The sequence below is a fragment of the Buteo buteo genome, chromosome Z (assembly GCF_964188355.1).
Source record: "Buteo buteo chromosome Z, bButBut1.hap1.1, whole genome shotgun sequence".
In the NCBI taxonomy this organism is placed as follows: Eukaryota; Metazoa; Chordata; class Aves; order Accipitriformes; family Accipitridae; genus Buteo; species Buteo buteo.
In genome coordinates, this window is record NC_134204.1 from 49,675,016 (window position 1) to 49,702,689 (window position 27,674).

The following is a 27,674-nucleotide window of genomic DNA, read 5'->3' on the forward strand; positions in this document are numbered from 1 at the left end:
CTGAAGCTGGCCATTCCCGCAGTCAGGCTCAGTCTCATAGCCGGTGTCATGCGCCGGCTTTGGCTGCTCCCCACTCTGGTGGCTGACACTGCCTTGTTCCACCAGCGTCTCCTTCACACTTTGCTCACAATCAGAAAAATCTGACTTTGTTTTCTTCTTACCAAGCAGCATGACAGAGCGGAATTTCAAGCACTGCCCTGGCAAGTACCCTTTGTAACAGTTGTAGGAGAGCAGGCACAAGAAAAGAATAAAAAAGAAGAGGAAGAGGAACATCAACAGGAAGTTATCGTTTGACTTGAGGAACATTGTCTTTTCCGGGACTGCGTCAGGAATTGAATTGAAGAGCTCTGTGTTGGAGGCTGCACTTGTTAGGACAGGGCCAATGGGCTTTGTTACTACCCTTGCTGTCGTTTCTGGTACCATATGAGCGGTCGAGGTGTGAGCAGTAGACCCCTCAGTTGATACAGCTGACACTTTTGGCACATCGCTATTACCTTCTGTTGGTGCAGCTGCTGTGGTAGGGCCCACCGTGGTATGCTGGATCTTTTTCAGTTCCAAAACATGCTTAGCCAGCACTTGAGAAAATTTCTTATTCTTCACCTTTTCTTCTGACAAACACTGGTAAACACCGCTGTCTCCTTCCGATAAATTGAAGATAAGTAGCGCCTTTTCCAGCAGACGGTACTTGGGACTCTCCACTCTCAGCACATCGTCTTTGAACTTCCAAACTACCTGTGCCAGATTGGACTTTTGAGAACACTTGAGTTCTGCTGTGCTCCCATGCTTGAATGTATGCTGTAGGGAATTCTCTCTTACTTTATCTGGAACATCAAAATAAATGTGCAGAGTATCAGCAATGATTCCCGTTTGCTCTCATCTGTACAGTTTCATGAGACTGTGCTATAGCCTTAACGGAAACGTAGAGATTACAGCATTCAGATTACCTCACAAGATCAAGATGACAGCATGCAAGAATCTCAGTGAAATACCAAGCTACAGCTGCGTGCAAGACATCAAGACAGACTAACAGACAGGACACCTCAAACTCTAAGACAGCCTCCACTTCTAGATAAAGATGAGACCTTGTTGATCCACAACTGAGCATGCATCTGAGACGAGTCATAGTTTGAGACAAGATGCTGAACTTGGTATCACTTTATATGCACTTAGTGCATTTTAAGTAAATCAGCAACTACAAAGTATGCAAGAAAAACTGAACAAAGTGCTGTTACTCAAACTCTCTTCTAAAAAAACATCAGCACTTACGGCACACCCACAATGCAGCGCCATAAATTAACAAAAAAAACAAGCAGAACTCTCATGGAGGTCCATGCTCTGCTTGGATTAGAAATAGAAACAGAGTAAATCAAACTCTTAAGAGCTTTGTTTACTGCAGTACAAATCTCTAACACTACTCTTCTTCAAGATCTCCTTGATCTAGTGGCAGCAGCACACACTATAAAGAAAGGACCTGTAGTTACTTGCCTTAAAACACTATGGAGGTTACTTCAGCTGCTCTGTGTCATGTTCTGACTCCCTCTCCCCTCTCACCATAAAACCAGCTTTTTTCAGGATCATTTCATCTGATCCAGCAGCAATAACCAAGCACTTATCAAGGCTCACAGCAGAATGTCAAATGCTGTATCACAGAGACAGAGCCCTCTGCACTATAAGTACTTATAGTAAATATTGCTTTCATTCACAAGTTGCTGTTGAGTTGCCCCTGTTCATTTTCAGGGGTTTGTGCACTGCACACTGAAATATATACAAACACAGACATTTTAAGACAACATGCAGGCTGTACAGATGCTCAAATATTCAAAAGCAGAATATCATACCTATTAAAATCGAAATGAATGTCCAGATAATCACAAACACCGAGCTGAACTAAACACAACTCTTTCACTACTCCACCTAGACATGTGAAACAGCTCTTCAAAGACTAACTCACCAGAACAAGATGATGCATCTCCACCTATGTTCTGAATCCAGTTCCTGTAAAAGTAAGTCCAAGTATTACAACTTCAAATCTCGTTTCCTACAGCCTACCCATCCTCTCATACTAAGTACAATTCATCTTATCAAAATAGCACAAGCAGACATGGATAGATAGGAAAGTCTGCATTTGAAAACATTCACTTAAAAAAAAGCCTGTTATCCGTAAGGGGCAAGACTGATGTAATACAGATTGTAACTGTAAAGTAATCAAAGACTACCATTACCTTTCAATTTCACTTTCTTTAAAAATATCAGTGCAGGAAGCTTCAAGGGGTTTCCAAGCACAGTAAGGATCCCTTGCTAAAACACAGTCAACACAAGTGGTGTACTTGTCACAGAATGCCACTGGCGACTGAACCACACCAGAATTTGAACCAGCATAGAGGTATCTTCTGCCCTAAAAAAAAAAAAAAAAAAAAAAGCACAACAAAAAAACCACAGCCAATCACTTTCAAAGCTGAACAATCCAATTCATGAACCAGTTTAAATGTTAGCAGTAAAGAGTTGCATACACACAACCATGTTTGTAAGAACTGGAGCATGAGGGGAATAAGCATTTTGATTAGCTTTTTTTTCTAGAAAGGAAAGGAAACTTATCTTGAAAATATTCAGCAATGCTGGAAGTGCAAACAGACAAAACGAACAAAAACCTGAAATAGCTACAGTTTATGAGAATGGAAAGCAACCATGTCTAACTATGGCTTTATCACACAGTTTTCCACAAATACATATGCACCAACAATGCTCCTATGAGGCAAGGCAAGCCTGTGCTCATGATAAAGCTGCAGCAGGCACACACTAGCCTTAACAGGCAAGGTTTGCTTGTATGTAGGACCTGCTCCTGCTCCTGTTAACCCAAAGCAGCCCTACTGCCTTCAGCTCTTCTACCAGTCGGGTCTCTGCAGCCACATCAGCATCAGCCTTACAAGAGTCAAATGCAGCTGCCTATTTACTACTCAAGGAAGAACACCAGTTAGTATCCAAAGGAAACAGCACTGGCATGACACCTAGGAAAAGGGGGATATAAACAGAACGGCTGTTTGACCCACTGTTGCTGAGGATCCCCAAAAAGTCTCACTCTGAGCACAGCAGGAAAAGACCACACTAATTCCAAACATCCTTCTCATGAAAGCCAGGCAGCTGCCTTATTTCACTCATCTGTTTCAAAGCTCAAGGAAACTAATGGCTAAAGGTACACTGTGAATTTACATAAAATTATGCAAAGCCTCAAGAAAGGGGCCTGTGCTGCAACCCAAAACCACCAGTGACCGACCGTCCAGTCCTTTTGAGAGGCTGTGCATAGAAAGCTGAACAGCACACCCCACCTTGGCAGTGGGTTGGCTTCATCCTGAGCAGAATACCGAGTGGATTTATCAGCACCCTACCACAGCTGTCATGGCAAATAAGCCAGATCCAAGCACAGAGTGGCTTTTCCTGTACTGCAGCCATACTAATCTCAGTATGTAGAAATGTACTCAGGGGTCATATCTGCAGTGAGACTGCTTGACTCCGGCAGGATGAATATAGTCACAAAGTGATGGGTAGATATCCAAGAAAGATTTCTAGTAGAGATTTCTTCAAAAACCTCATGGTTGTGGTGCAGACTTTTGGTCTTGACATCAGCAACAGCCTCAAGAAAACAACTAACAGGACATCTTGGGGCTGAATTTAGGTTTGGGGGCTTCCTGGCACTCTTTCACTGAAGTTGTAAGGAAGTTTTGCCACGAGAACTCGGAACAGGTTAGTCTCTTTAATGCAATGATCATGAGGAAGTCTGTCTTAAAATTAAGCTAACGAACAATGCATTCTGACTAACAGCAGTCTCTAGAGGAAGCTGCAAACCAAGCACAAATCAGTCTGGATCCATCTCATATATGAAGCAGGCAGACAGCTTTCAAGAAAACTCTTGATACTGGAAGTTGAAAGACAAAACTGCATCAAAAAACAATCTGCTTGCACTGCTGGAAGATAAGACTTAGAAACAAACTTCAGCAACATACATTCAAATGCAGTCTTTCATGCTGGAATTTAACTTAGGTTAGTGTTGGGCTACGTTGCAGTGCCCACAGAAGGAAGTCTGCAGCGTTGGAGACATACAACTTTCTAGGAAAAGCTTCCCACTCTGCCAGAAAGCTCCCCCAATGCACTGAGCACGGCTCACCTCTCTAGTGCTCTACTAGCTAACATCCAAGCCAACAGTGCAACACTGCATATGGGCTGTAGTGTCTCAGTGTGGTTCCCAGCTGGTATATCCATCGAGTTCAGAGGACTCAACAGCAGACCATTTTAAAAGATCCCAGCATATCTTTCAGTCAAGCAGGAGTTATGAGGATCTACTGTAGGCTCATCTGACTCTGCCCACCACGCTCCAAACAGGGCAGAGTATATGGGAAGGGCCTGGGGGATACTGCAACAAAGCGTACAGAAAGGACTCTGACTCCAGAGAGATCTGAAGCCCACCATCAGGCTTAACAACTATTACCCTCTCGTGGTTAATCTATTACTACGGGATGCCACTACACATATCACAATACCAGCTCTATGAAGGACTTCAGTAGCTACAGACTGTGATTGCTACTGTGATGTCCAAGGAGGTAGAAACTTGTGTTTTCATGCTGGGGAGCAGAAGTAATCCCTGCTTGGGTGGTATCGCAACTATACAGCTTTCATGACTCTGACACCTGACCCAACCTCTAACTCCTCGCTGCTGAAAAGGGCCACTGCTTTTATGGGAATGTACTGGGCAGCACTGCTTCAGTTTTGGGTGTTAGTTTTATGTGTCGAAAGCTATTCTAGCAAGATGGAAATTTTCCCTTGCAGAAGATATAAGATGTTACTCTCCACAGTGCCATGCACAAAGAAGCGTTTTGTTTCAATCCTAAGCTTTGAGAGAAGTTTCTCTGTGAAAAGACAGCATATTTCCTGTGCAGCCCCTATGCCATGTCTCACACTGCACCCTTTCAGGATATTCTTGAAGAACTGAGAACGTGTCACCTGGATTCAGAGTGAATTCAGTGCCATCATTTCTACACTAACCTTGGCTACCAAGAGTGTGCTGAAACTGCAAGATCATGTGTCTTTGGTATCAGGCTGTAACACCTATCCCTTCCGTTCCACTCCCCAAAAATGGGGGAATCGGAATTAAGCCAGTGTATGAATGATCCCCAAATTTACCCACAATTAGAAGAATGGGCATTAGCATATTTATTAGAATAGTTATCTATCATTATCTTCTATCACAGGGCAAATGCTGAAACCTCCTGTCAAAGCAAGGCATTTGAGGCTTTGCAGATAGAGCAGAAGAAACCAACAAACATTTTTTAATTTTTTTAGATATATATATATATACACATATATATGCACACACATATGTATACACATATTTAAAGTTGCCAGTGTGATGCATCATACAAAAATAATACAAACTTATTTACTGAAATCTATGAGCACCAAAGTTTTAATCACTGAATTCATTTGCCCATCAAAACTACACTCTGTCCTCAAGACTTCTTTCTATTACAAGCGTGAAATGACAAATAAGTGTGCAAGATGAGCTTGAAAGAATTATGGCATAAAGTTCTCTTCGACTGAGCTGATCATGTTGGCATGCAAAGTTTTATTAAATATCACACAAAAATAAAAGATGTTTCTAAGGTATCTTGGCAGTATTCCTAAATCCCTAGCTGCAGAGCATTTATCAATCACGAGGTAGCTACTAAATGCTAGTATTAGTACCGGACACTTCAAAAGATTTATTCTTTCCTTAAGAAACCCAAAAATTTTGCCAGTTGAGGGGTCTGATGCTACAAGCCACTGCTTAAGGTAATAATTTCATAGATATTCACAAATTTGCAGATAACTAGGGCCAGAAGCCTAACTTGTGTATGAAGTACACACAGTGATTATCCTCCCGCTGTCACAAAACCACTCCAAGATCAAAACCAAATGACTGATAACAGCACAGAACAACCACTGGGTTTGGAGCCCATGGCAAGGCTTGTGTCCCCTAGCTGGAGTTGCAGCAGGTGCCCTGCTGGGCAGACAGGACCTCACCAGAGGTCCGCACCCCCAGCCACACCAACGTGACGGCTCTCACAATACATTTAGTATGCAGGAACCTGTGGGATGTGGGACAGCAGAAACCAATTAGTTACACAATTATGAGTCTCTCTGCTAGGCAGGACTGTTCTCTCAGGTTTATTTCCTCAGAAAGATGTACCACTCCTCTGCTAGAGACCCAAGGATTTTTCCTCACACATTAGCAATGGCCACAAGGGGTCAGAATTTTACACTACTGCTGGTCTGAAAACCGGTACCTTGAAACACATTACTCAGTCTCTACACATGGAATCCAAGTGAAGACCTGCACACCTGTGCCCCCACCCCACCACTTTCCCCGTATCTACAGACCTTCAGAAGATTGTCACCTACCAAACACACTGAAATGCAGCAGGCAATACGCGATATTGCTGCCGAGCGAGGAGTTACAGATGCAGCTTTTTGCTCTGCGTACAGTGATGGTCATCTTCCGTCACAACCAGGTTACAAGGTAGTACTAAAAAGTTTTGTGGAAGAGCAAAATGAGTGTGACGCTTATAGCACTTACTTTTTTGGATGAAAGCAAGAGAGTTTGGACTGGCTCGAAGTTTGGAAAAAGCTGTGTTTCTTCAATAATATGCATTCCATTTTCATAGCTGATAGCTTTGTGCAGGGCTCCTCGATCTGAAACAATAAAACAATGTATTTAAGTAAGATTGTTAAAATAAAAGGGAGGGGGGGTGGGCACGGAATCGCACTATTGCTGTAAGTTGTCTCAGTAATCTGCTTGCTGTTCAGCTAAAGACTTCACACAACTCTGTGCCAATGCCAACCATTAAATTTGCCATTGTAAGAAGCTGTGAGCAATTTAGGGACAAAGAATGACCAGTTAGGTCCTACCTTACACGTGCTTTTGCTGCACTCATTGCAGTTCTGCAGTTCTTTTCCTGCAATGCTTTGGCAAAGCACGCAAGATTCTCCACTTACTCACCATGGCCCCTTACTTGTTAATGAAAACACCAGCTGGTGTAAAAGCACTGTAAATATGGCAATCTCAAGAGTTTCTCTTAGAACTTACTTCAGCCTAAAGAATCAGTGCATCATCAAAAAAAGTGTTTTGCAGAACTCACCTGTACTGATGAACATAACATCATATATGGTGCCATTGAGTGCTCTGACTCTGTCTACTACAATCTGGGTATACTTCACATCTCGTTTTACTAGTCGAGGTCTGTCTCCCATCGGAGTCACTGAGTCATCCATTAGAGGATGATCTTTAACAAACTGCAATGTTTTGTCTGGTAAATTCAGAGAGCTCATGTAGTTTGATGCTCTGGCTTCATTGTTTATACACTAGCAGCAGTGGTGAGGGAGGAGGAAGAAACAAACCAAAAAAGAGACAAATTACATCATTTACTTGGACAAAATAGAGACAATTAACAGCAGGTATATGTGTTTTCTTCTCTGCATTATTTTGGCCAGTAAGCACACCTTTACGTTATACTCATTCTACTGAGGAAGGTCCTCAGGTCTCACAGCACTTTGGCTTCTGTGATGTACTAATCACTGAGCTTCAGACTACATTTTTGTTTAGGCCCAAAATGCATTTTAGGAAAATATTCTTTCTGGAGTCTCATGCTTCTTAACTGCTTTTAACTATCCCCTCATTCAGCAATAGCAACAAGATGACCGCAAGGAACATGAGAAAAGTAAGAAAAGCGTGAAAGACACCCAGCACTAAGAACATTTTAGTTTGCAGAGCGAGGCACTGCATTGGACAAACTTGCTGAACCTACGGAGACAATCCAACAATTGCTATACTTCTGCTCATCTGAATTAAAAAGTACTTTATGTTGCCTAGTGTATACTTTTTCACCACTAGAAAATCAGGACAAAATGATGAAAATACAAAACCAGCAAATAACTCAATTATAAATTTAAAAACCCTACTTTGATTCCCAGATACAAAGTTCAGAATAAATCACTTGAGTGTTTTTCTACAAAGTCTTTACAACAAAAAGTATCCAGATCAGGCCGAATTAAAATTAAGCTTTAGTAGATTACCTAATATTTTCTATTTTCTTTGCTCCTGAGCATTAAAAATGAGACTAATCATTAGCTCCAAGATTACAGAAACTTACCGCACCAGGTCGAGGATTAGGAATTTCCCCATTGTATCGTACCCACTTTGTATGAGACTGTTCTACTGTAGCACTCTGCATATATTTTCCTTTTGAGAAAACCTCTTCTACAGTAGATAGATTGTATGCACACACTGCTGACAGCCCCACATTATTCCTAAAAGTTCAGGATGAAAGACAAAAAAAAAAAATCATAGGAGTAATTATTACTTTTTTTGGTAACCAACCGAGATTAAAAGTACTTCTCTAGGAAAAGGCTCTACAACTTACAGCTGCGGAGTGAAGACTCCATATATCACTGGTTCCTTCAAAGTTGGAGACTTGAGAATAAAAACATCATTGATGATATTGAAAATTAAATTCTTATCAGGGATGGTACAAATCAATCTGGCCTTAAGAAAGGAAGTCCATTTTTTCTGCAAGGTCCTTAATCCTCCTTGGTCCCTCTTGATATTAAAAAATAAAAACATGTTTGTGAGGAGAATTAGCAGCATTTTTGCATTTAAGAACCATGCTATACAGCATGAAATTACTGAGACCTGTTATTTTCTAACATTTCATCTACAGCAACATCAATAAGTGTTAACACATTCACAAACAGAAAAGTAAGGAAGCCGCAGGGAAATCAGTTGATTCAACAACAACAAAAAAATGCAGAATGGTTTCTATCAACACAGAGGTAAGGCGAGATACGATACTTATAAAAGAACCATATTTCAGCAACACTTGAAAAATTGAGCAGTGTGCCCTTATGAAAAAAAACCGCTTATTAGAACACATAAATGGAACTACTATACTGTCCCTTAAGAGAAATAAGCAACACTGAATTTGTTCTGTGACATCTAAACTGTGATTTAAATTCTAATGTTCCAATATGCACTTAAAGTTGCCTGACATTAATAATTTCATTAGAAGAAATGCAGCAATGGCTTAATACTGCAAACAGTTACCACCTTTATTAAGGATTTGCAGTACCAAGGCTTAAAGAAGTGAAGATACATTGACTAGAAATGTTTCAAAATATTTGATACTCAAGCTGTAGCTGTGTTACTTCTCTTCAAAAAGCAGGGCATATTTGAACATTATTAGTATTTCCCATTCATTATCCAATGCTGTTATGCAAAGTATTAAAGAAATCTGCACAATTTATAAAAACAATTAAGTATAAATGCTTATAGATTTGCAACCTGCCATTGATTCCCATTTCAAACAGCCAGTAGCAATAAAACTCTCATTTCTGCAATACTCCCCTTTTAAAGCATGCACGAGCTGTCAGTGGGCAGAAGGCCATAATAATAAGCCCCATGTAAACCTGCCTCCAGCTGCTTGTTTAATGGAAATCTCAAGGGCACTAACTTGTTATTGATGTTTTGACTTCCATGTTTAAATATAAAACAGTAAAGTAAAAATAAAACATTTCAACCTCATCAAAATGAAACGGCTAGAGAAATTTCCTGTTGGAAAAAAAATCCTGAGGAAATTGATACATTCCACTTCAAAAAGTTTTTGTTAAATCAGCATTTTCTATTGGAAAAAGCCTCTTTCATCAGCAAGGTTTTTAACCAATACTCCCGAGTATGTATGTGAACCAGCCTATGAGGTTTAAACACAGCAAGTGTGACAGAATTAGGCTGCTGGTGACCATTTTCCTTGAGGCTCTGGTCGCTCTAACAGCTTCATGGAAGTCCCATCTGCTACACTGCAGTCAAGAGCTATTCTGCTGTAGACACAGCTACAGTTTTGTTTGTATACAGCTACTTGAAAGTAACTTGACAAACATCCCATCCACTCGGCTCCAACCAAAGTCAGTTCTTCCCAAGGAGCTGTACTCAAAAACTTAAAAGTTGTTTAAAAAAAATAAAAGGGAAAGCCAGGGGAGAGGCTTTTTCTGTTGCTGGGTTTTGTGATGGTTGTTTTTTTCCCCCCAGAGGTGGGCAGAACCCTCAGATGTACTGAAATTTCACTGTTGTGCAAAACTAAATTAAGTATTTGTTCCCAAAGCAACAATTAGGCTTTCTGAGTTCTGAAGAACTGACTGAAACTGCTGATTCACTAAGATTCACTAAGTTTGACCACTTCCATTTAACTGGCAATAAGTCCACAATAATAAATGCTTTTTAACACACACACACAAAATTCTAGTTGAATTAGTAAAAGTAAATTGAACTACGGCCCACCTTGCACACTCTAGCTATTCTTGGAATCATCAGTTTTCCAACAAATTCATACTCCACAGACACTTCAGTGAAAAAGAAGTATATCTTGTCATCTTCTCCATCTGTGCTGTTTTGATCTGCTCTTATCACATCAGCAAAAACAAAATTGGGCTCTACAGACACAAAGAGAAGAATTGTGTATCATATGTGAGACTACTAACTTTATTTCCTCAAAGACCCTCTAGGAGTCCTCTTTCACCCAAACCTCACACTGCATTTACCTGCTCTCCAGTCACTGACCTGCCTACAGTTTGCTGTTCATAATATGAACAGCATTTAAAAAAAAAAACCAAAAAAACCGAACAAACAGAAAAAAATCAAAACCATAAACCCTATGTGAAAGCACTAAGATATCTGAGAGATCTCTATGGTCTGATACCCCATTATTTCAACGTTCTTCAGTCCATACTCAAGCGTGGTTTTCTAATGGGCCTGGAAAGGCACCCACCCTTGCCTGCCTCTCCTCTATTTCATCTATTAGCTGAAACACTAAAAATGACAGTATTGTTACAACATGTATTACAAAACTCAGTATCCTGTACTCTTTGGACATAATGCATCTTTCGGAATTTGCTAACTTCATGATTTTGGTCCTTTCTGGCAGAAAGCCACAAGCCTCTGAGCATTCACAGAACTTGGTGGATTTTGGAATTCAGGAACCAAAATCATCAGGAACCATGACCAGCTCAATTTGAAAACTCGTTACAGACCAAAACCATTCTCTTCCTTACTATATCATAACTTTGCTGCATTATTGCAAGGATGAACAAGTAGATACAAAATGAAATGTAGTACTTCAATGTCAAGTTGAAGCTTATATGTCTTGAAGCTGTTTTCATTGTTAATGCTGATAAAAATACTGAAATTTCAAAATAAAATCTCTTGATGACGTGAGGGCACACACTCACATGTCAGAGTGTGCCAGTATAACAAAAGCCATTCTCTTTGAGATATTAGACAATTGCTCCTTACCCCAGGTAACAAACTTAAACTCTCTAAGTGTGACACTGAAGAAGGAAAAACAATTTGGTTGGGCCAGTTCTCATGCCCACTTACCATTAAGCCAAGGTATTGCATACTCTGTTCTCAGAGGGCTCTGATGAGAGTGCCGTGAAATGATAGGTTCACTTCCCAAGAAATTGTAAGACGTCCCAGAATAAAGCTCCTCATCTTTAACACAAAACCAAATATTTTAGACTTTCTTATGCACTGATACCAAAAAGGGTAGATAAGTATTTGGGGAGACTATGTAAATTTAAACTTCCCACAAGAAAAGATAAACAAGGATTTCCTCTAAATTGCCCCAGACATGTATTCTATGTTTACAATTCTGCTAACCATTCTCAAGGCTAACACTTCAACAGCTGGGTTTATTATCGCTCTAACACAAGCAACTGGCAAAAGTCAGCATTGGTTTTGTGGTACTTATGTGTAAACCTACAGTTTATGTACAAACATGCAAATTTACTTAAGAAATGCCACAGAAATTTTGGAAGTAATTATTTTACTCTCTATGCCACCAGTATTCAAACTCAACTTTTACAAATTTAGGCAACAATGCAGCGAGTGTGTTCTTTTTTTCCTCATTTTTTTCCTCATTTCCTATTTTGTGTTACTTTGAGCTTCTCTTTTATGAATTTGCCACACCAGGGTACAGCCATGAACCAAATCAAGATTCAGTGGTGTCTAACCATGCAGTAATATACTCGCAATAAATATCTTACTTCCTTATTCTGTCTCACAGATACGTCTTCAGGACAGCTAAAAAATTCTACTTGTTAAACTTACTGAAATTACAGTAACTGATACTATAAAGGCAGTCAAAGCACATTTAGACTACCTGGACTAAATATGTTAAACACCTGCAAATATAGTATTAAAATAGTATTTTAAAAGCTGCTTCTGAAACAACCTAGAGTTTTAAGTTCTCCTTTTAAAAAATACATTAACATAAGTATTTTAATGTCTGTCTAGATACACAGTAACGATGTAAAAATATGGATGCAATCTGCTATTTTGATATTGAGAGACTGGAGAATGACAGTGGAAAAGATCAAACATTTTTATACATAACAATGAGGTATCCAAAGTCTGAACTTACCAACCATAACAGATGTGTAGCTTTGTGCAGGATCAAATGGACATCTGCCCTTACCATCTTCATTTTTACCTCCAAGTTCAAATGAAATTAAATTCTGAAAAAAATTAAGTTGAAAACCACAAAAACAACTGTTAGCACTTCTTTCAGCCACTTGACTCGTGCAAAGGTAACTGGAAAAGTAACAATAAATAACGGACTATATCATCAACTTCCAGCATCAGAAGCATTTTTTGTAAGATTATAAAAGGCATATACATGTTCAGAAAATCTTAAGAATCCAGCAGACAAGAGAGGAAATGTGATCCTATGATTTGTGAGGGCGGGAGCAGAAAAGAACAGAAGACAAAGTTAAATCCAGACAGACCTCAAGAAAGAGCACCCAAAAAAGCCAGACAGCAGGAAAGGCAGAGAAGTTAACTGATATATGGAAAGAGCTGGCAATTACTGAATTAGCCTGCACAAAAAATGGAGAGTTTTAGAAATTAGGAAAGCTTTCTGAACTGGATTTAGCAATTTTTGAGATTATGTTAAATTCATGAGATGGGTTATAATCCAACTAAATTTTAAAAAGAAGCAGAGTACTTTGGCTGCTACTTTATAAATCCCTTAAAAACCAAGGGAATGAGGATCAGGAAGACAATGGAGAACTGTAGCCACAGTACTGGGGAAGTGATCAGTTATACTGTGTAATGACATTGGAGGCTAAGGGCAATGACTTCTGTCAATGTTCCAGAGATGATGGCAAGCAGACTTGCAGACACAGGACTCAAAAAAGAAGAAACAATTACAAGATTTCTCAATTTCTGTACTGTTAAGAGCCACAATAAGGACAACAATACAAGAGTCAGCAACAAGTTTTGATTTTGCGCCAAGACTTCACTCTGAAGTGTTCAGCACTGTGAAACTGTGGCATAGCCAGGAGACAAGACAAGCAGAGACAGGAATCTGAGAAATTTCAGGGAGATTTGGTAATGGATGGAAGTTGCAAAGAGTGCAATTTCAGTTTTAGAAATCATTTTTATGCTAACGCACATACATGCTAATACACAAAGAATTATGAAAGCTAAGAAAAAGTAAATCCACAGTTAAACAAGATTAATCAGTAATTCAGCAAGCGCTTTCAAAAAGAAACAGTACAGTTTATTTCCATACTCTATCCTTACTGTGGGACAGCGTAATAAATAGAGGACTTGCACTGAAATTGCAACAGTCTTTGGGAATGGAGATTAACTCATCGTTTACGTGAGCTGCTTTTAAGTTACAGTTGTTATTGGGTCAAAACATATGTACATTCTTACCAGGTAATCACATGTCGGCTGAAACGCATTAGTTCCACATACATAGAGGAAAGTATCGTTCAGCTGTTGCAAGACACGCACATAATTACGACACTCTGTCTGTAATAGAGGATGAGAAAAGGACCGGTCTGATAAACCACAGCTTCCACATTCCAATATAAATAAACAATTAGAGTTGTGCTGTCAGCTCATCTGTTGCCACTACTTATGCCATACCAGTAAGGCTGGGTGATACAGTCACCACTAGAATACCACCTCCCTACAATCTCCAGGAGCTCTAGTCCTGCAGCATCTGGTTTCCTACAGCCAGTAGTGCACAGCTGCCTCAGCATACCTATCAGGGTAGCATAACCAAGTACCTACACTCAGCAGGGTGCATCTCAAGTTACTTCATGAAAGCACAAGCTCCAAAGCCACATCCAATCCATCAGAACAACTAGTTAAACATGGAGTAAGTTTCAGACTTTATCATTCCTTGTAAGCCTAGATCAAAACCAGTAAGTGATGGTCAAGGTAGTTTCTTAAGAGAGAAACCTCTAATACCATTAAATTAGCTACATAGCTTTGTCACTTATATCTGTCCTTTTTTTTTTCAGTCCTTGATATCAATTTCTCTTTCATCCAAGGAAACCTCTTAATTCCTTTCACTCTGAAATAGAACAAGGAGTTTGAGCAAAGCCTTGAATAAAGGATACCATAAAGTTTCAGAATAATAACCAAGAAAAACAACTCTAAACACCCACTTAAGAGAAAAAAAAACAGTATCAACAACACCCCTTAATTCTTGCTGGTACACAGCCAGATACCACCACTGTACTGTAGTTCCATAAACCACTTAAGCAAGTATAAGCACTGTACTTACTCTTCCTTCTTATGAGCCAAACCACTTATTTCTGCGGCTGCATGGTGAGTTCAGTATGGCAAAAAACTGGGGGCAGGAGCAAAACCAGTTTTCTGCCAGATGAGGTCCTTGAACAGCTGCATAAATGCTTTTTGCTGGCACTAAACAGCATAGTGGTGATGGATGGGGGAGAGGACTGCCCACTTTAGTGTAAGAAATAGCAGTAGTGGCTTAATACCTTGACCCTTTTGGAACTGTTGCACTACGCAAAACATCACAGCTACAACATAAATGAGGCTAGTAAAAGGTTATGAGTAGAGTGAGGAAAAAGCATGGCTGGTAGTAAGTGTGACTTGCTAAACTGAGGGCAGGGGGGAAAAAAAAAGGAAGAGAAGTTTGGAGGTCTAGTGAAGTACCTATTTATGGGGTCTAACATCCCTTCTAACTAACACCAATAATCTCTGCAGAGGACTGGTGGAGATGGACACACTGTCCACTAAACTGTACACATGCAAGAAATTCACATCTCTCGTATTCATTGTGGCTATGTGTGAATATTATTGCCAGTAACCACAACTGAACCTGAAGAACACAAATAACACTCTCTGAGTGCATCCTGACAAAGCAGACAAGGAGGAAATGGCCCTAAAAATACCCACCACATCTCTTCTTAGGATAATATACTGATGGTTGTCAGTGGAAGAAAAGGCAGTAAATCAAGCCAAGGCAGAGAGCACCCACTCCCACCTCAAGGAACCTCATGAATCCAGGATGTCTATCAGCCCTGGATGCCACATATGGGGTTTTATAATAGTGTGAATCAAACAGACTGCTGGTTCGGGGACACCAGTGTCAAATCCCTACAAGCATACAGTAGGACTGCTTTTTGTATTCACAGGGCTTGCAGACTTCGACTTTCAAACCTGTGCTGAAAGCCTGACCATCAGTCTTCCCCAGCAAACCCTCACTTTACCGTATCACTAAATGAAGTGGCACTACACAAGGGGAAAGGTACGTCCACATACAACCACCTCAAGTAAACAATCTCCACAGAAAGGCAAAATAAGCAAGCCAGCCTGCATGCTGGCAGTCATGAGGAGTCTGCGGTTCCCAGAAACACCGAGGGATCCCCAGGGGCTGAGCAGCCTGCACTGCTGAGCCGGCAGGAGATCAGGCTGCTCAGGTGCCGGGGAGCTGTCTGAGCAGTCACACCAGCAAGGTGCTGCCACAAGGGGCACATCTGCTGAGCACCACAATAAGGGTGTCTGTAGTTAGTGAAAAATACACTGGTGCAACAGCCCTGGCCTAGTAAATAAACCCTATGCCCTAAAGCAAAGCAAACAAAATTATCAGTCAGTTTCTAAAATCAAATGCTGGGGAGGAACTATTGCAATAACAGAACACAACAGTTGTTAGCAATTACCTCAGTGCAAGTAATACTGATCTATCATTTTAATGGAAAAACTTGTAACATCAAGCACACATCAGGGTGTGTTCAGATTTTCAAACATTCAAATAATATTCACCAGCAAGAAATGAACCAAGAATTAAAAAAAAAAAAAAAGACAACTAAGCATGCTGCAGTTTCTAGGGCTCAAGTTAATTAAAGAATTTATGTGATTATTTGGAATTTTAATTTCAAACAGTTGGAGCCTTTCTTCTTTTAACATCACTCCTCTTGAAGTGAAACATATAACAGCTTTCTCAAAGTTCAACAGAAGTACATACCTGTTCTGATTTGCCCTTGACTGCACATTTAGTCCTTTTATCTTCTGTGACCTTCCAGTGCAACTAAGTGAAAAAACAAGCCAAAAAAAGGCACAAAGCACTTTAATTCAATGCAAGGTCTGAAAATCTTGCAGCAAAATACAAAAAAGGCAATCGTAAGACTACTTGCAGTAAATGCAAGCCATTTTGCTAGCAGCTTTCAAAGGTTCAAAGGCATTCTTTCCTGGGGAGGTGACACTTCCAAATGCACGTGCCTTAAAGCAGGGCTAAACCACTGCTATTATCTTTTGGGTTCATCATGATGTTTCCCCTCAAATTGCTTAATGAAGTTCCATTACCATATGCATTAGGGAAATGCAACTGTAGAGTACTTCTCAATTTTAAGTACTTCTCAATTCCATTCACACTTGAATGAAAAACATTTCGGGGGGGGGGGGTCAAAGAAAACTTATTGGACCAATTTACACTATACAGAGAAGTACAACTTTGACAGTTACGTGCACTCATAAAACAAGTTTTGTACGCTGGTGAAATTGCCCACCACCACCCGTGAACATTTTGCTCAGATTAAAAATCATATAAACATCTTCCAAAACATCCTGGGTGGGACTCTATGCTGCATGTCTAAGTGTCAGCCTGCACTGCTGATGGGATGAGAAGCAGGAGCCCAGGAAGAACTGGAAGCAATACAGTGTTAGCAGACTTCTGTATGGGCTAATCTACTTTGAGAAACCAGCGTCAGCATATCCATAATACTTCTGAGCAAGCTGGATCAGACCTGACTGCACCACTGCTTGCTGTGCAGACGCACTTAGAGACACAAAACAGAAGCTGAAACCAAAAGCACAGGGCCTTCATTTTGTTTGAAGCACGTCTCCAGCCTGCCACTCCTGAGCAAGCTCCAACTTTCCTTCCCATTCAGATTAACAGGAGATGGCCCACTACTGATAATAAAAATGTTTAAGAACCACCATTACAGATGATAGCCAAAGTCCCTCCAGTCCAGCATCCTGTCCCCAAGAAGAAAATACCCAAGGAGACCTCTAACTACTTGTTTATACCCAACTTCTCCTTTCTTCCTCTCATCTGATGGCATGTTTTACTCTATAGTATCTTCCAGAAATAACACAGGAGCAGTCCACACAAAGTATTTTCTCTTTTAGATACGTACCACCTAAAGTGCCATGCTACTGATATCAGGAAATGAAGGCAACTTTGGAATATGATTTTTACATGGAGGATCATGTATTAAAATGCATACCTCATGCTGTTTTTCAGCAATATTCACTGCGTTTAATGCAAAGATCACTTCTCTGGCTCCTACATATAGGACATCTTTGTCTTCACTTAACAGGAAGGTTGAATAGTTTGACACTTCGGATTCATGAAAATGTATTAGCTGGACCTCTGTTGAAATGAGAGAAAAATAGCACCACATGAAGAAACACAATCACTTAGGGTCAAGTTTATGGGTCATTTTTCTAGGTTGTCTAACAGCTGCTGTGTACCTTGAAACCAACAAAGGTTAGTTTGGACAACCCATGTAACAGATGAGAGACCCCTCAGAAGCTTGGTTCAGCAGAAACAGCAGCTCCCATCATTAACATCAAAATCACTGGTCCCTGCTCTTGTCCAATTTCAAATGCCTAAATAACTCCTCTTGTAGTGATCCCCATAACTCACATCTTCCTTCCTCTTTTCCTACCTGTTATTCCCCTTTTTTCTAACCTTCCATTTTACACATCCACTGTCAGGTCCTTTCTCACCTTTTCCTTTCCACATACCCACCTACTATGGAAAATCAGTTCAGTCACCACATCCCTTGCAACTGCCCCAAACAAATCTCATAAAAAATCCTGCACCTTAAAAGATGACACTTCAGCGTATTACCATAGCAGAAAGAAGACAAGCTAAAAAAGAACCATTTACAGAGGGCCAATAAGCCGATTTTGAAGTGGGGACCAGAGATGAAAAGCACATGATAGAAATAACATGAGGGAAAATCAAGATGAAAAGGAAGAACATGACCGAAAAAGAGAGACACAGGGGTAAAGCAGTGGAATGAGGAAGCATGCAGACTGGAACAGAATGGCGTGGAGAAAGATGACACAAAATGACTAATATACAAGAATATTTTTTCTGCATGTACAACCATAATGGAAAAATGACTGAAAGCTTGGGAGACCATATTTGTGTGAAAGACTACCACAAGATTGATTAAGCATGGCTTTTTAAGATACAGGCAGAAAACAATGTATTATTGCTCCCAGTTCTAACATTAGAAATTGCACATTTTCAACTATAATACTCTGGAAACATTAATTTTAAACTAGATTCTCAAGAACGTCATTTTAAAATCTTTTACTTGGCAGGAAAACTTTCCCCAAATGGATGAACTAGTTCATACAACTCCACATGTTCATTCCTCCACTGAACTAAATTCCCCCTCCTGTTCAAAGTAGGCTTCCCAGATTTAAATGCAATAATCTTCAGCAGACAGAGACAGGGAGAAATAGCAGGAATGAAAAGAAATTCCATTTATTATGAGTATTTTGGATGTGGGTCTGCAGTGCATTACCATAATACCATTAAACAGCAACTTACTGTAATATTTTAACTATTATACAAGATAGGAGCATCAAGGAGTCTAAGCAGGAACTACAAGCGGTGTGTAGATCATTCTTTCTGAAAAGCTACATCAGCAACTCACTAATTGCTATACCAATCAACAGGAAAAACACCTCCTACAGTCATCTCAAATCAGCTTATTGTTACTATATTCTTAATCTCCATCTGTCTTTTCCTACACTATGACTGCTCAGTATTTAACATCCTTATTTAAGGCTGCTTCTTCATACTGCCCATATACTTGTTTGTTTTTATTTGGTACAGCACACTTGGTAAGTAATTGTTGCTAACTAACTAGTAGTAAAGGAGGACCCAAACACAAAACCTTGTAAAACCCAAAGCATCCATGCCCCATGGCAGGGGTGGGGGGGTAGGGTGCCTGTGGGGGGTGTATATATTCACAAACAGCAGCAAATAACTACTCTTTAGTCCTTGCTCCCTATTACTCCTCTCTGCGTCGCATTTGCTGACTTCTGCTAATTATACTGGGAGATTGTGATTATTTGCTGCAGCTTCAAATGCAGGGAAAGTGGTGTTCTGGGAAAGATTTTTTTCAACCATAGACACCATATAATGCTGTCACAAGAGGGCCAAATGCTTATCTTTCCTTCACCTGGTGATTTAGTTAGTGCACAGGATGGCTTAGTGTCAAAATACATCTCAGTCTGAAAAAGCATACAAAAGATTATTAGCTGGAGAGGTACATTTTGCTAATATGTTCAGACTCAAAGTAAAAATAATTTGTTTAAAACAAAATACATCTATTGGGTTCTTCTCTTGAAGCAAGCTTCAGCTGCAAGATCCTTCAGCTAAGAAAGCCAAATTCAAAATTCCAACAAAGCTATGTTTTCAGAACTGCTTGAAGGACCTGAAATCAGTTAACCCAGTTGTCTGAGTCACTTTTGAATATTCTGGTCTTAAGCACTTCATAAGCTGAGCAAAGCCAGCAACATCTGACCAAACTTACTGCAAGTAGGCTGGAAGAATATACAGTCTCAACAGGTTTCAGATCCCACAGAAACCATAAGGTTCTGGCAGTGTCCCATATTACACTACTTAAGTTTCTCTTCTTACCTCTGTGTTCCCAAGTGATCCTTGGTACTGGGCCAAATGCTACTGTCACTTTCAGTAACAAACCCCAAACTGCATAAAAAGCGCACAGAGCCATCTTCAGTGTCCTTGCTCTTCAGGGCTCCTTGGATAACTGCAGCAGTTAGCTTTTCTTCAGCAGAAGAAATGCAAATCCCAGGGAGTATTAGAGACCAGGCATTTCAGACGTTGAGAGCAGTGCAACAAGGCAGGCTGGAACAACTGTACAAGTACGTGCTTTTCAGCAGATCACTTCTTCAAGGCAATGCACATTTTCCAGGATGCTGCATACAGAGACTGCCCACACTCTCCACAGGCTGCAGAGCTGCTGAGATGTGCGACTGAGCGCATTCTTCTGTTTCGTTGCAGAAATAAATGATGCTGTGTAGAGAGGAGGGGAGCAAGAAGTAGAAAAGAAAGCAAACTAAGTACTGCCAAAAATAGCATATCATATGCACTGATCTTGCAATGCTTCTACAGCTGTCTGCACAGCTTCATTTGGATAAAGAGTACATTAATTGGTGAAAATACGATTCTTAAAAACCAGCGGCACATTACATGACAAATAGGCAATAACTGAAAGCAATCATTTCAATCTAGAATGCCACATATAAATATTCTGAATTGTCACTTACGTTTAATGCACAAACTTTGACTCTAGTTTACATGTTTTCTTACTTTTAATAGTGAGTTGAAGAAAATCCCACCGCTCTGATAAATGAGAAAGGTAACAAAAATCACTATGACTAAGTTCAGAGAGCAAAGGACATGAGAAGTGCTGCATTAATCTTAAGCATCGGTTACACAAACCTGCTGCACCTCCCATCCTTGGGATCCTACAAACAGAAGTGTCATTTTTAGCAAAGTCTTTTCATGCCACTAATGCACTCAAGACGTGCAGGGGTAGAAAGAAATACAGCTACAGAAACAAAGAGCAAAAGCACTGCATACAAAAATAAGGGGAGAAAACGCTTAAATATTAAAACAATAGATAGTCCTATGAAAGTCACTCTGTCTCTGAGCCACGCATTACTCTTCAGGTCCAGAAAGGGCTCTGTCCTCAGTAATCAACAAAACCATTCACTGCTTTCTACACCATCTTCCATGAGGCTCCAATGCTCCCATCTTCCTACAACCACTCCTAGGTCAAGACTCATTTAAGTATTTACCAGGAGAAGCAAGTGCATTTATCAATGACTAGATTACTGCATATGGATAAATTGAGGGCTGTATAGTCAAGGGGGAGGGGAGTGTAAGAAAAGTACGTTTTCTGTTGCAGCAGCACACAGAAGGTGCTAGATTTACACCGTGCCATAGCCTGAGACACTAGTGTGACCCTACTAAGAAACACGCCACAATCCTTTCTTGAGAAGGACAGAAATAAAAAACTAAGGCGAAGCTGCAGCCAGAACGTCTCTAATGACAGGTGTGATACTGATAGCCTCTTTGGGAGGGAGAGGCCCCGGGTTTAAGCAGGCAAAGGCAAGGAACCACTGGGCAGTACAGCCAGCAGATCCACTATGAACACAGAAGTAACGTGGTTGAATAGAAGATGGACAAAGACATCAGAAGCTTTTACACCTGCTTTACTAAATGATCACAGGCAAGGTTAAAAAAAAAATTAAAACTCTTTTATTCCTACCAATCTTTTGTCTACTAAGAAAAAACCCTCACAAAACCACAACTTCCTGAAACTGTGACTTAAATAATTTTTGGGGTTTTTTGTTTGTTTGTTTGTTTTTTAGTTTTGGTAAGCACTTTGTATCAGATCCAACTGTTTGTAATGGATCATATAAATAATTTCTGTTTTTAAGGCATCATATTTTCACAGTTAAGCTTACTAGGCTTGTTTGTCTGTCTTGCAGCCTTCCTGTTTATCATCATGTATAAGCAATTCCATGTTTTGCTCTCCAACACCTTAAAAAGTGCCCACTCAGAGTTACAAGGTATCACACAAATGTATTCTGAGGCAAACAGCTTTACAGAGAGTGAACAGTATTTCACTGATTAAGTTCAAGGCAGTTTAGAAATGTTATTTTAATGGAAATGCAAGGGGGAGAACAGTAGTTTGCGTAAAGATCCTTGAGCCATTATTTCTACATAGTGCTAATTTATTTTTTTCATGCCACCTTTTTTTACTGAAGACTCCACATAATAATCAATTCCCCATTAACTCTTGATTTTTTTTTAAAGAGAGACAGCCAGAATATCATTATTCAGTACTAGTCCCAGCAATATGCAATTATTTATGTACAATACCATGCAGTAGAAATGTCTCCAGATAAAACTTCTGAAGTCCTCCTAATTTTCTGGACTTTAAAACAGGATTAGCAAATCTATGCCCTTGTAAAGGAAAATGCTGAATCTCCCTACAGCCATTGTTACACTCCTAGCCTAGCTCACCTACCTCAGAAAATGCAAAATGACAACAAAATCTGAAACAAATTACACTACCTTCTGAAGAAGACAAAATGTCTGGCTGGGTTAGTTAGTGCCTGCTTTGCTGTGTGCAATTCTCTGGATGCACAAAGCAGAAATCTGTCATTTCAATCCCGCTGTATGGGTTTATACCTATATATAGGTATACAGACAGGCCCTTTTCCACATTAGTAAGTTTGACTTGTGGGACATTATTTGTTGATCTAAGGTAAAATTTTGCATGCTCAAAAAGGGAGTGAGACAGACTACAGTGAACATTATGTGCCCAATCGTGCAAGATCCACTTTGTTCTCATTCCTATAAGTTTAAATAGAGATGAAAATGCACTCAGGACCTTGTCCTTTAATTTAGCGTTCAATTTAATTACACTCCTCCTCCTCCCTGCCCCGTGCTCAAAATTATCTGGAATAACTCTTTCACTGACATCCACTGGGAAGTCATCCATAATCTAATATGAACCTGGTTTTATATAACACAAGGGGTAGAAGGAAAAAAAAAAACCAACAACAACAAAAAAGGCCCAGACAATGGCCTAATTTTCTAAATTAGCTCAGTTCCATCGCTGTTCACCGGCTTTGATTAGATTTGAGTGTGTTGCCTTCTGAAAAGTTAGGTCTCCTAATGCTTTATGTTTTACTCCTAAAAATGAACCACAATTTGCTTGAAAATATGAACCTTTAAGAAGTAAAGCAGATAGAAACTTGAAATGATTGGTTACATAACTAAACTCTAATTAAAGTGACCACAGGTCTACCCTTCTGTTCTCTAAAACTGCTGGAAATTTTCTGAGGTAAATTTAAATGAGTAATTTTAATTTACACAGTCTGCCAATCATTATTTTAAATCAATGTATAATGCTGAACTGGAGCAAAATAATACATACACTACTTGCATATGCAAGTTTTCTATAATGCTTGTATTTATGGTGACCAAAACCAGGGCAACTATAGAAGAAGAAACAATCAACAGAGCTCCTGCCAGTTTGGCAGAGCACAGCTGGAAGTTCAGAGCTGTAAACATTCCCATTGATATACACAGTTTTAGTGTACAGGCAGAGAAACAGGAAGAGACAAGCTTCTGCTCTCTCAAAGGACAGAAAATCAAAACTGTTAGAAAGAAAAATTTCAAGCTGCCTAAGTGCTAATAGGGAATACTAGCACAAATTATTAAAGCAGGGCATTGCGATGGCACATCTTGACTGTTACCAAGGTCCAAAAACATCTGGCTCTCACATTGCCTGTGTCAGTGGGCATCAAAGGAACAGTGCTCCAGTCCACCTTCTAAAAAAATGCAGAATGCTAGCCCTGCAATGGGAGAAGCTGAAAAACCAACAATGGGAAGAAGATTGCCATCCTTCTGATCCTCCAGGACACAGAGGCAAAGTAAGCACAAAGGTTCATAGGAACATAAAATTTCATCTTTCACAATGTCAATTCAGCAACCCTTAACAGTACAAATTTGTTTTTTATATATATGTAACACTAATAAAACACAACATCAAAAACCCAGAGGTCAGTGTCTTCTTCCCCAGTCAGCATGGTAAAGCTGGATTCAAGTGTGCATTTTGTACGCACAATACTTGCACAAGCTATCTAAATTCTGGAATTTCAAAGTTAGGAAATGCCCAATTTTGCAAGCCTAGTTTTGAAATATATTTTTTTTCTAATAAATACTTAGTTGCATTGTGCAACTTCTGAATTCTGGTCAGTATTACACAAATTGCTAAATGTATCTATCTGTCTTCTCTATGAAGGTTTAAACCATATGAGAGTTTACTGACACACACACACAGCAGTCAGCGTTATGGCTAGGATCCTTGCAATTCCCAAGAAATGATGATTAGCATCACAAAGTATCTTGCCTCTCCTTGCAGAAAGCCAAACAGACACTGGCCCTCCTGGCCTAATCCTGTCACTCTTTTCATGACTCCTCAAGCACACCAAGTGTCCACATTGTTTTCCTCCTATTTTGTATTGCACTTTATTCTCCTCCTGGGGGTTATTTTTTCTTGCAATCCCCCACCTACTCTGTGCTTATGCTCCCATCTGTGGTATTGCTACATCCTCCTCCCCAACACAAGCAGTGCACAACTACATGACCACAGGTGATGCAAGCCCTGGTGAGTCTGCCAGACTAACAACCACCTTCCCTTGGGCTAGAAGGAAGACCTTCTAACATATATACTTCCCTACCACTCCATGAAATCACTTTCATACCACTTGCTGTCCAGGCACAGCAAATAAGGGCCTCACAGTAAGCAGTAACTGATGGCAAGGCACCCTCCTTTCCTGCCACAAGGAGCAAAAAAACATGGCAGGTTTCCCAGGCAGCCTACTCTGTTATTTTTAGATTTAAAAAAAAACAAAAACCAAACAAAGAAAAACCAAAAAATGCATTTGGAAAACTTCTAAGTTACTATGATGACGGATATGAAGCTCAATATGTGGAGACAGGCAAATTTATGAGCAATTTGCTTCCTCCAGCAGAAAAGGGGTGGGTTAAAGGATTCATCTGTCAGAGGGCATAAATTGCAATTTCTCCTAAAATAACTTTCTTCAAAGGCTTTTGAAAGCTTTAACAGAATACAGACCTGCTTCAGTGTTTACTGATGCCTATTTGATAACAAAGATTTTAAGGCTTCATACATAAAAAAACACAGAACTCCAACTATGAGATTTTGCTTAAACCTGATTTTTTTCAATTTGCCCAAAGTTTTGTTTCCAAAAATAGAAGTTAGCAATGCTTGTATTCTAAGTAATCAGAATTACACAGTAAGAAGTGTACAGCTTACCTCTGACAGCTGAGTTTTATTTACATAGTTCATTTATTTTAGACCAGTGAGGACAGGCTAGATATATCCTTCGCTTTAGTTCTCACCCTTTCAAAACCTCAAGCTCAGTGCCATTTTTAGACCATCTCATGAAAAACATTTTTACAATCTTTTTGTTATTATACAATACGTATGGACCAATTTTTCTGCTGAGGCAGAAACTAGCAGACTAGTAGCCCTTTATGACTAACATACATGTAGAGCATGGGCTTATTTACCTTTCAAACTGTAACCAAAATACTTTGTAGTTGCTAGGTGCTTACAAATTAGATGAAGCTTTTAGGATAATTTGATGTGGTCTTTACCTCCACCACAGAGCTTGCTGGAGGAGGTGCACTAGTGCTAAAAGAGGATAAAAATTCTGAGGAAATTGAAATTCCCAGTTTTAGGCTGAAACTTTATGTGAAGGCCGAAATTCAATATCTTCCTAATTCTGCATGATAAATATGCCATCAAGTAGTGCTCAGGAAATTAATGCTTGAGCTTAAAGCAGAGAATATTTATAATCTTCTGTGGAATACTTGAAGAAATCCTTTTTTTTTTAAACTCACATTCCTTTTTCATTTACTACTATGCAATTTTTTTCGGGGGCAAAAATGACAAGATGACAAAATATTATGCCCCCCTCCCCCCCAAAGCAAAGATTACAAGATGACAAATAGAAGATTAAAATTCTTATTTTTCAGATTATTGGGGGTGGATTGTTAGAAATATCATGTTAGCCTTCAATTTGAAAGAGCAACAGGAAAGAGTAAATGGGTTTGCTTCTGCTTACTTTGTCTTTCTTTAACAAAAAGAAAGCGAACTCTGGCCTTGGACAAGTCAACTTCTGAGCTCTCAGAGGTTGTAGGCACTGTTGTGGGTCCTCAGCCTGGCTGAACAGAAGCAAGCTTAACAGAAGTTATTAACATAAAACTACATGGATGATCAGTGGGACTCAACCACAGCTGCAGTACCAGTACCTTCTGCTAACTTCAATGTTGAGCCATCCCAAATCCAGCATTCAAGAGCTGCCCAGGGGACAGATGTTTTACAATCCTTTTCTGCCTCACTGGATTCTCCCAGATATTGAACCTGGGCTGTGACAGTGTCAGTGTTGCAGTAGTAACTGTTCAAATGACCAATAAATAATGTCCCTGAAATTCCAAGTCCATCTTCCCCTACCTCTTAAACATACTCTCACAATAAAAAAATAGTGCTCAGCTTCTTCCTCATTTCTTCTCCAGCTCATAGGACTCAGTCAGTCATCAAAGTTACTTCAGGATGCCTACTGCCAACTAACAGCACTCATGAAAGTACCTCCATGTCTAAATTAACAGGCATGTATGCTTTTAAAAAAAACAAAACTATCCTAGGTGACCTGCAATATTCTTGAAGATTCAAACACCTCTGAAAGCAAGCCCAGTACACCCTCACACACATAAACTGTGTAACACAGGAGAGCTGCAATCCTGAACAGGACCTTTCAGTGGTAACTAAAGTACAGGTAAACATACAGTATGTTCTGAGTGGAAAAAAGTCCCTTTTCTGATGTTTCTTGAGAAGTATTCTTGTCTTGAAGCAAAAGAAAGTAATAAATTGAGCTTATCATTAAATCCTTATTTTATGTTTTTCCATATGAATTAAGTCCCTAGTGTTCCTGCAGCGTATTTATTTGCTCTACTAACAAAGACACCGGTAATACAGCCACCACGAATCCACCACAGACCCCGTGCGGCAGGGAGGGGGCGGGGGTGGTGATACACCTAGTTTCATTGTACGTACCTGCCGCCCCTTGGAGCCTCCCACACACCCCTGGAGCTGGGGAGCTGTCAGAAACACATCCTTTCTGCAAAGAGATAAGAAACAGGGTTTGACATCATTACCACATAAACCCAAAGGGCAAGTTTTGATATGGGAATTATAATAAATCCTCCCACAAAAGTTTGGCTTTTATTTCCCAGATTACCAGGGCAGACCATTTCTGACAGAAACCAGAACCAACACATTTGCATCCAACAAGCCAAGATCCTGATGCACCACTTAACACAAAAAACTATCAAGCCGTCCTGATAAAAAGCATGCACACCAGCCCTTTTCAAACTCAATTCATTCCCTCTATTCCAAGCTAGCCGGCAACTACTCAGTACAAAATTATTCAGCATTTGCATTAGAGTAGCAGTTATTGATCCCGGTAAGAGTCTGGGACCCCCTTATGCTGGTACGGGATGTACAAAGAAAGCTCAGAAAGGTCAGGCACCAGCCTGCCCCACAAATTATCTTTACTAAATTAATATAGAGCACTTCCACCACTCTCCTGCGTTACTGAATGACTGCATTATGCACAA

At 39.9% G+C, this 27,674-nt stretch overlaps 1 protein-coding gene across 7 annotated transcripts in view; it reads right to left on the reverse strand.

Annotated features, from left to right (window-relative positions):
• The window catches only part of SEMA4D (semaphorin 4D), a 99,306-nt gene that overhangs the window by 16,530 nt on the left and 55,102 nt on the right, over positions 1 to 27,674 (reverse strand). For 6 of the 7 annotated variants that reach the window (XM_075019939.1, XM_075019938.1, XM_075019937.1 and 3 more), the window contains 15 exons: positions 27,112 to 27,175; positions 20,064 to 20,459; positions 17,623 to 17,768; positions 16,362 to 16,424; positions 13,793 to 13,891; positions 12,495 to 12,588; positions 11,450 to 11,563; positions 10,355 to 10,506; positions 8,448 to 8,623; positions 8,178 to 8,334; positions 7,167 to 7,389; positions 6,605 to 6,720; positions 2,223 to 2,395; positions 1,952 to 1,995; positions 495 to 821 (listed from right to left, as the gene is read on the reverse strand). In XM_075019939.1, the coding sequence (XP_074876040.1) occupies positions 495 to 821; positions 1,952 to 1,995; positions 2,223 to 2,395; positions 6,605 to 6,720; positions 7,167 to 7,389; positions 8,178 to 8,334; positions 8,448 to 8,623; positions 10,355 to 10,506; positions 11,450 to 11,563; positions 12,495 to 12,588; positions 13,793 to 13,891; positions 16,362 to 16,424; positions 17,623 to 17,768; positions 20,064 to 20,157 (1,978 nt within the window). In that variant the 5' untranslated portion in view covers positions 20,158 to 20,459; positions 27,112 to 27,175. The remainder of the gene's footprint in view (positions 1 to 494; positions 822 to 1,951; positions 1,996 to 2,222; positions 2,396 to 6,604; positions 6,721 to 7,166; positions 7,390 to 8,177; positions 8,335 to 8,447; positions 8,624 to 10,354; positions 10,507 to 11,449; positions 11,564 to 12,494; positions 12,589 to 13,792; positions 13,892 to 16,361; positions 16,425 to 17,622; positions 17,769 to 20,063; positions 20,460 to 27,111; positions 27,176 to 27,674) is intronic. The other variant, XM_075019942.1, reaches the window with a different exon arrangement.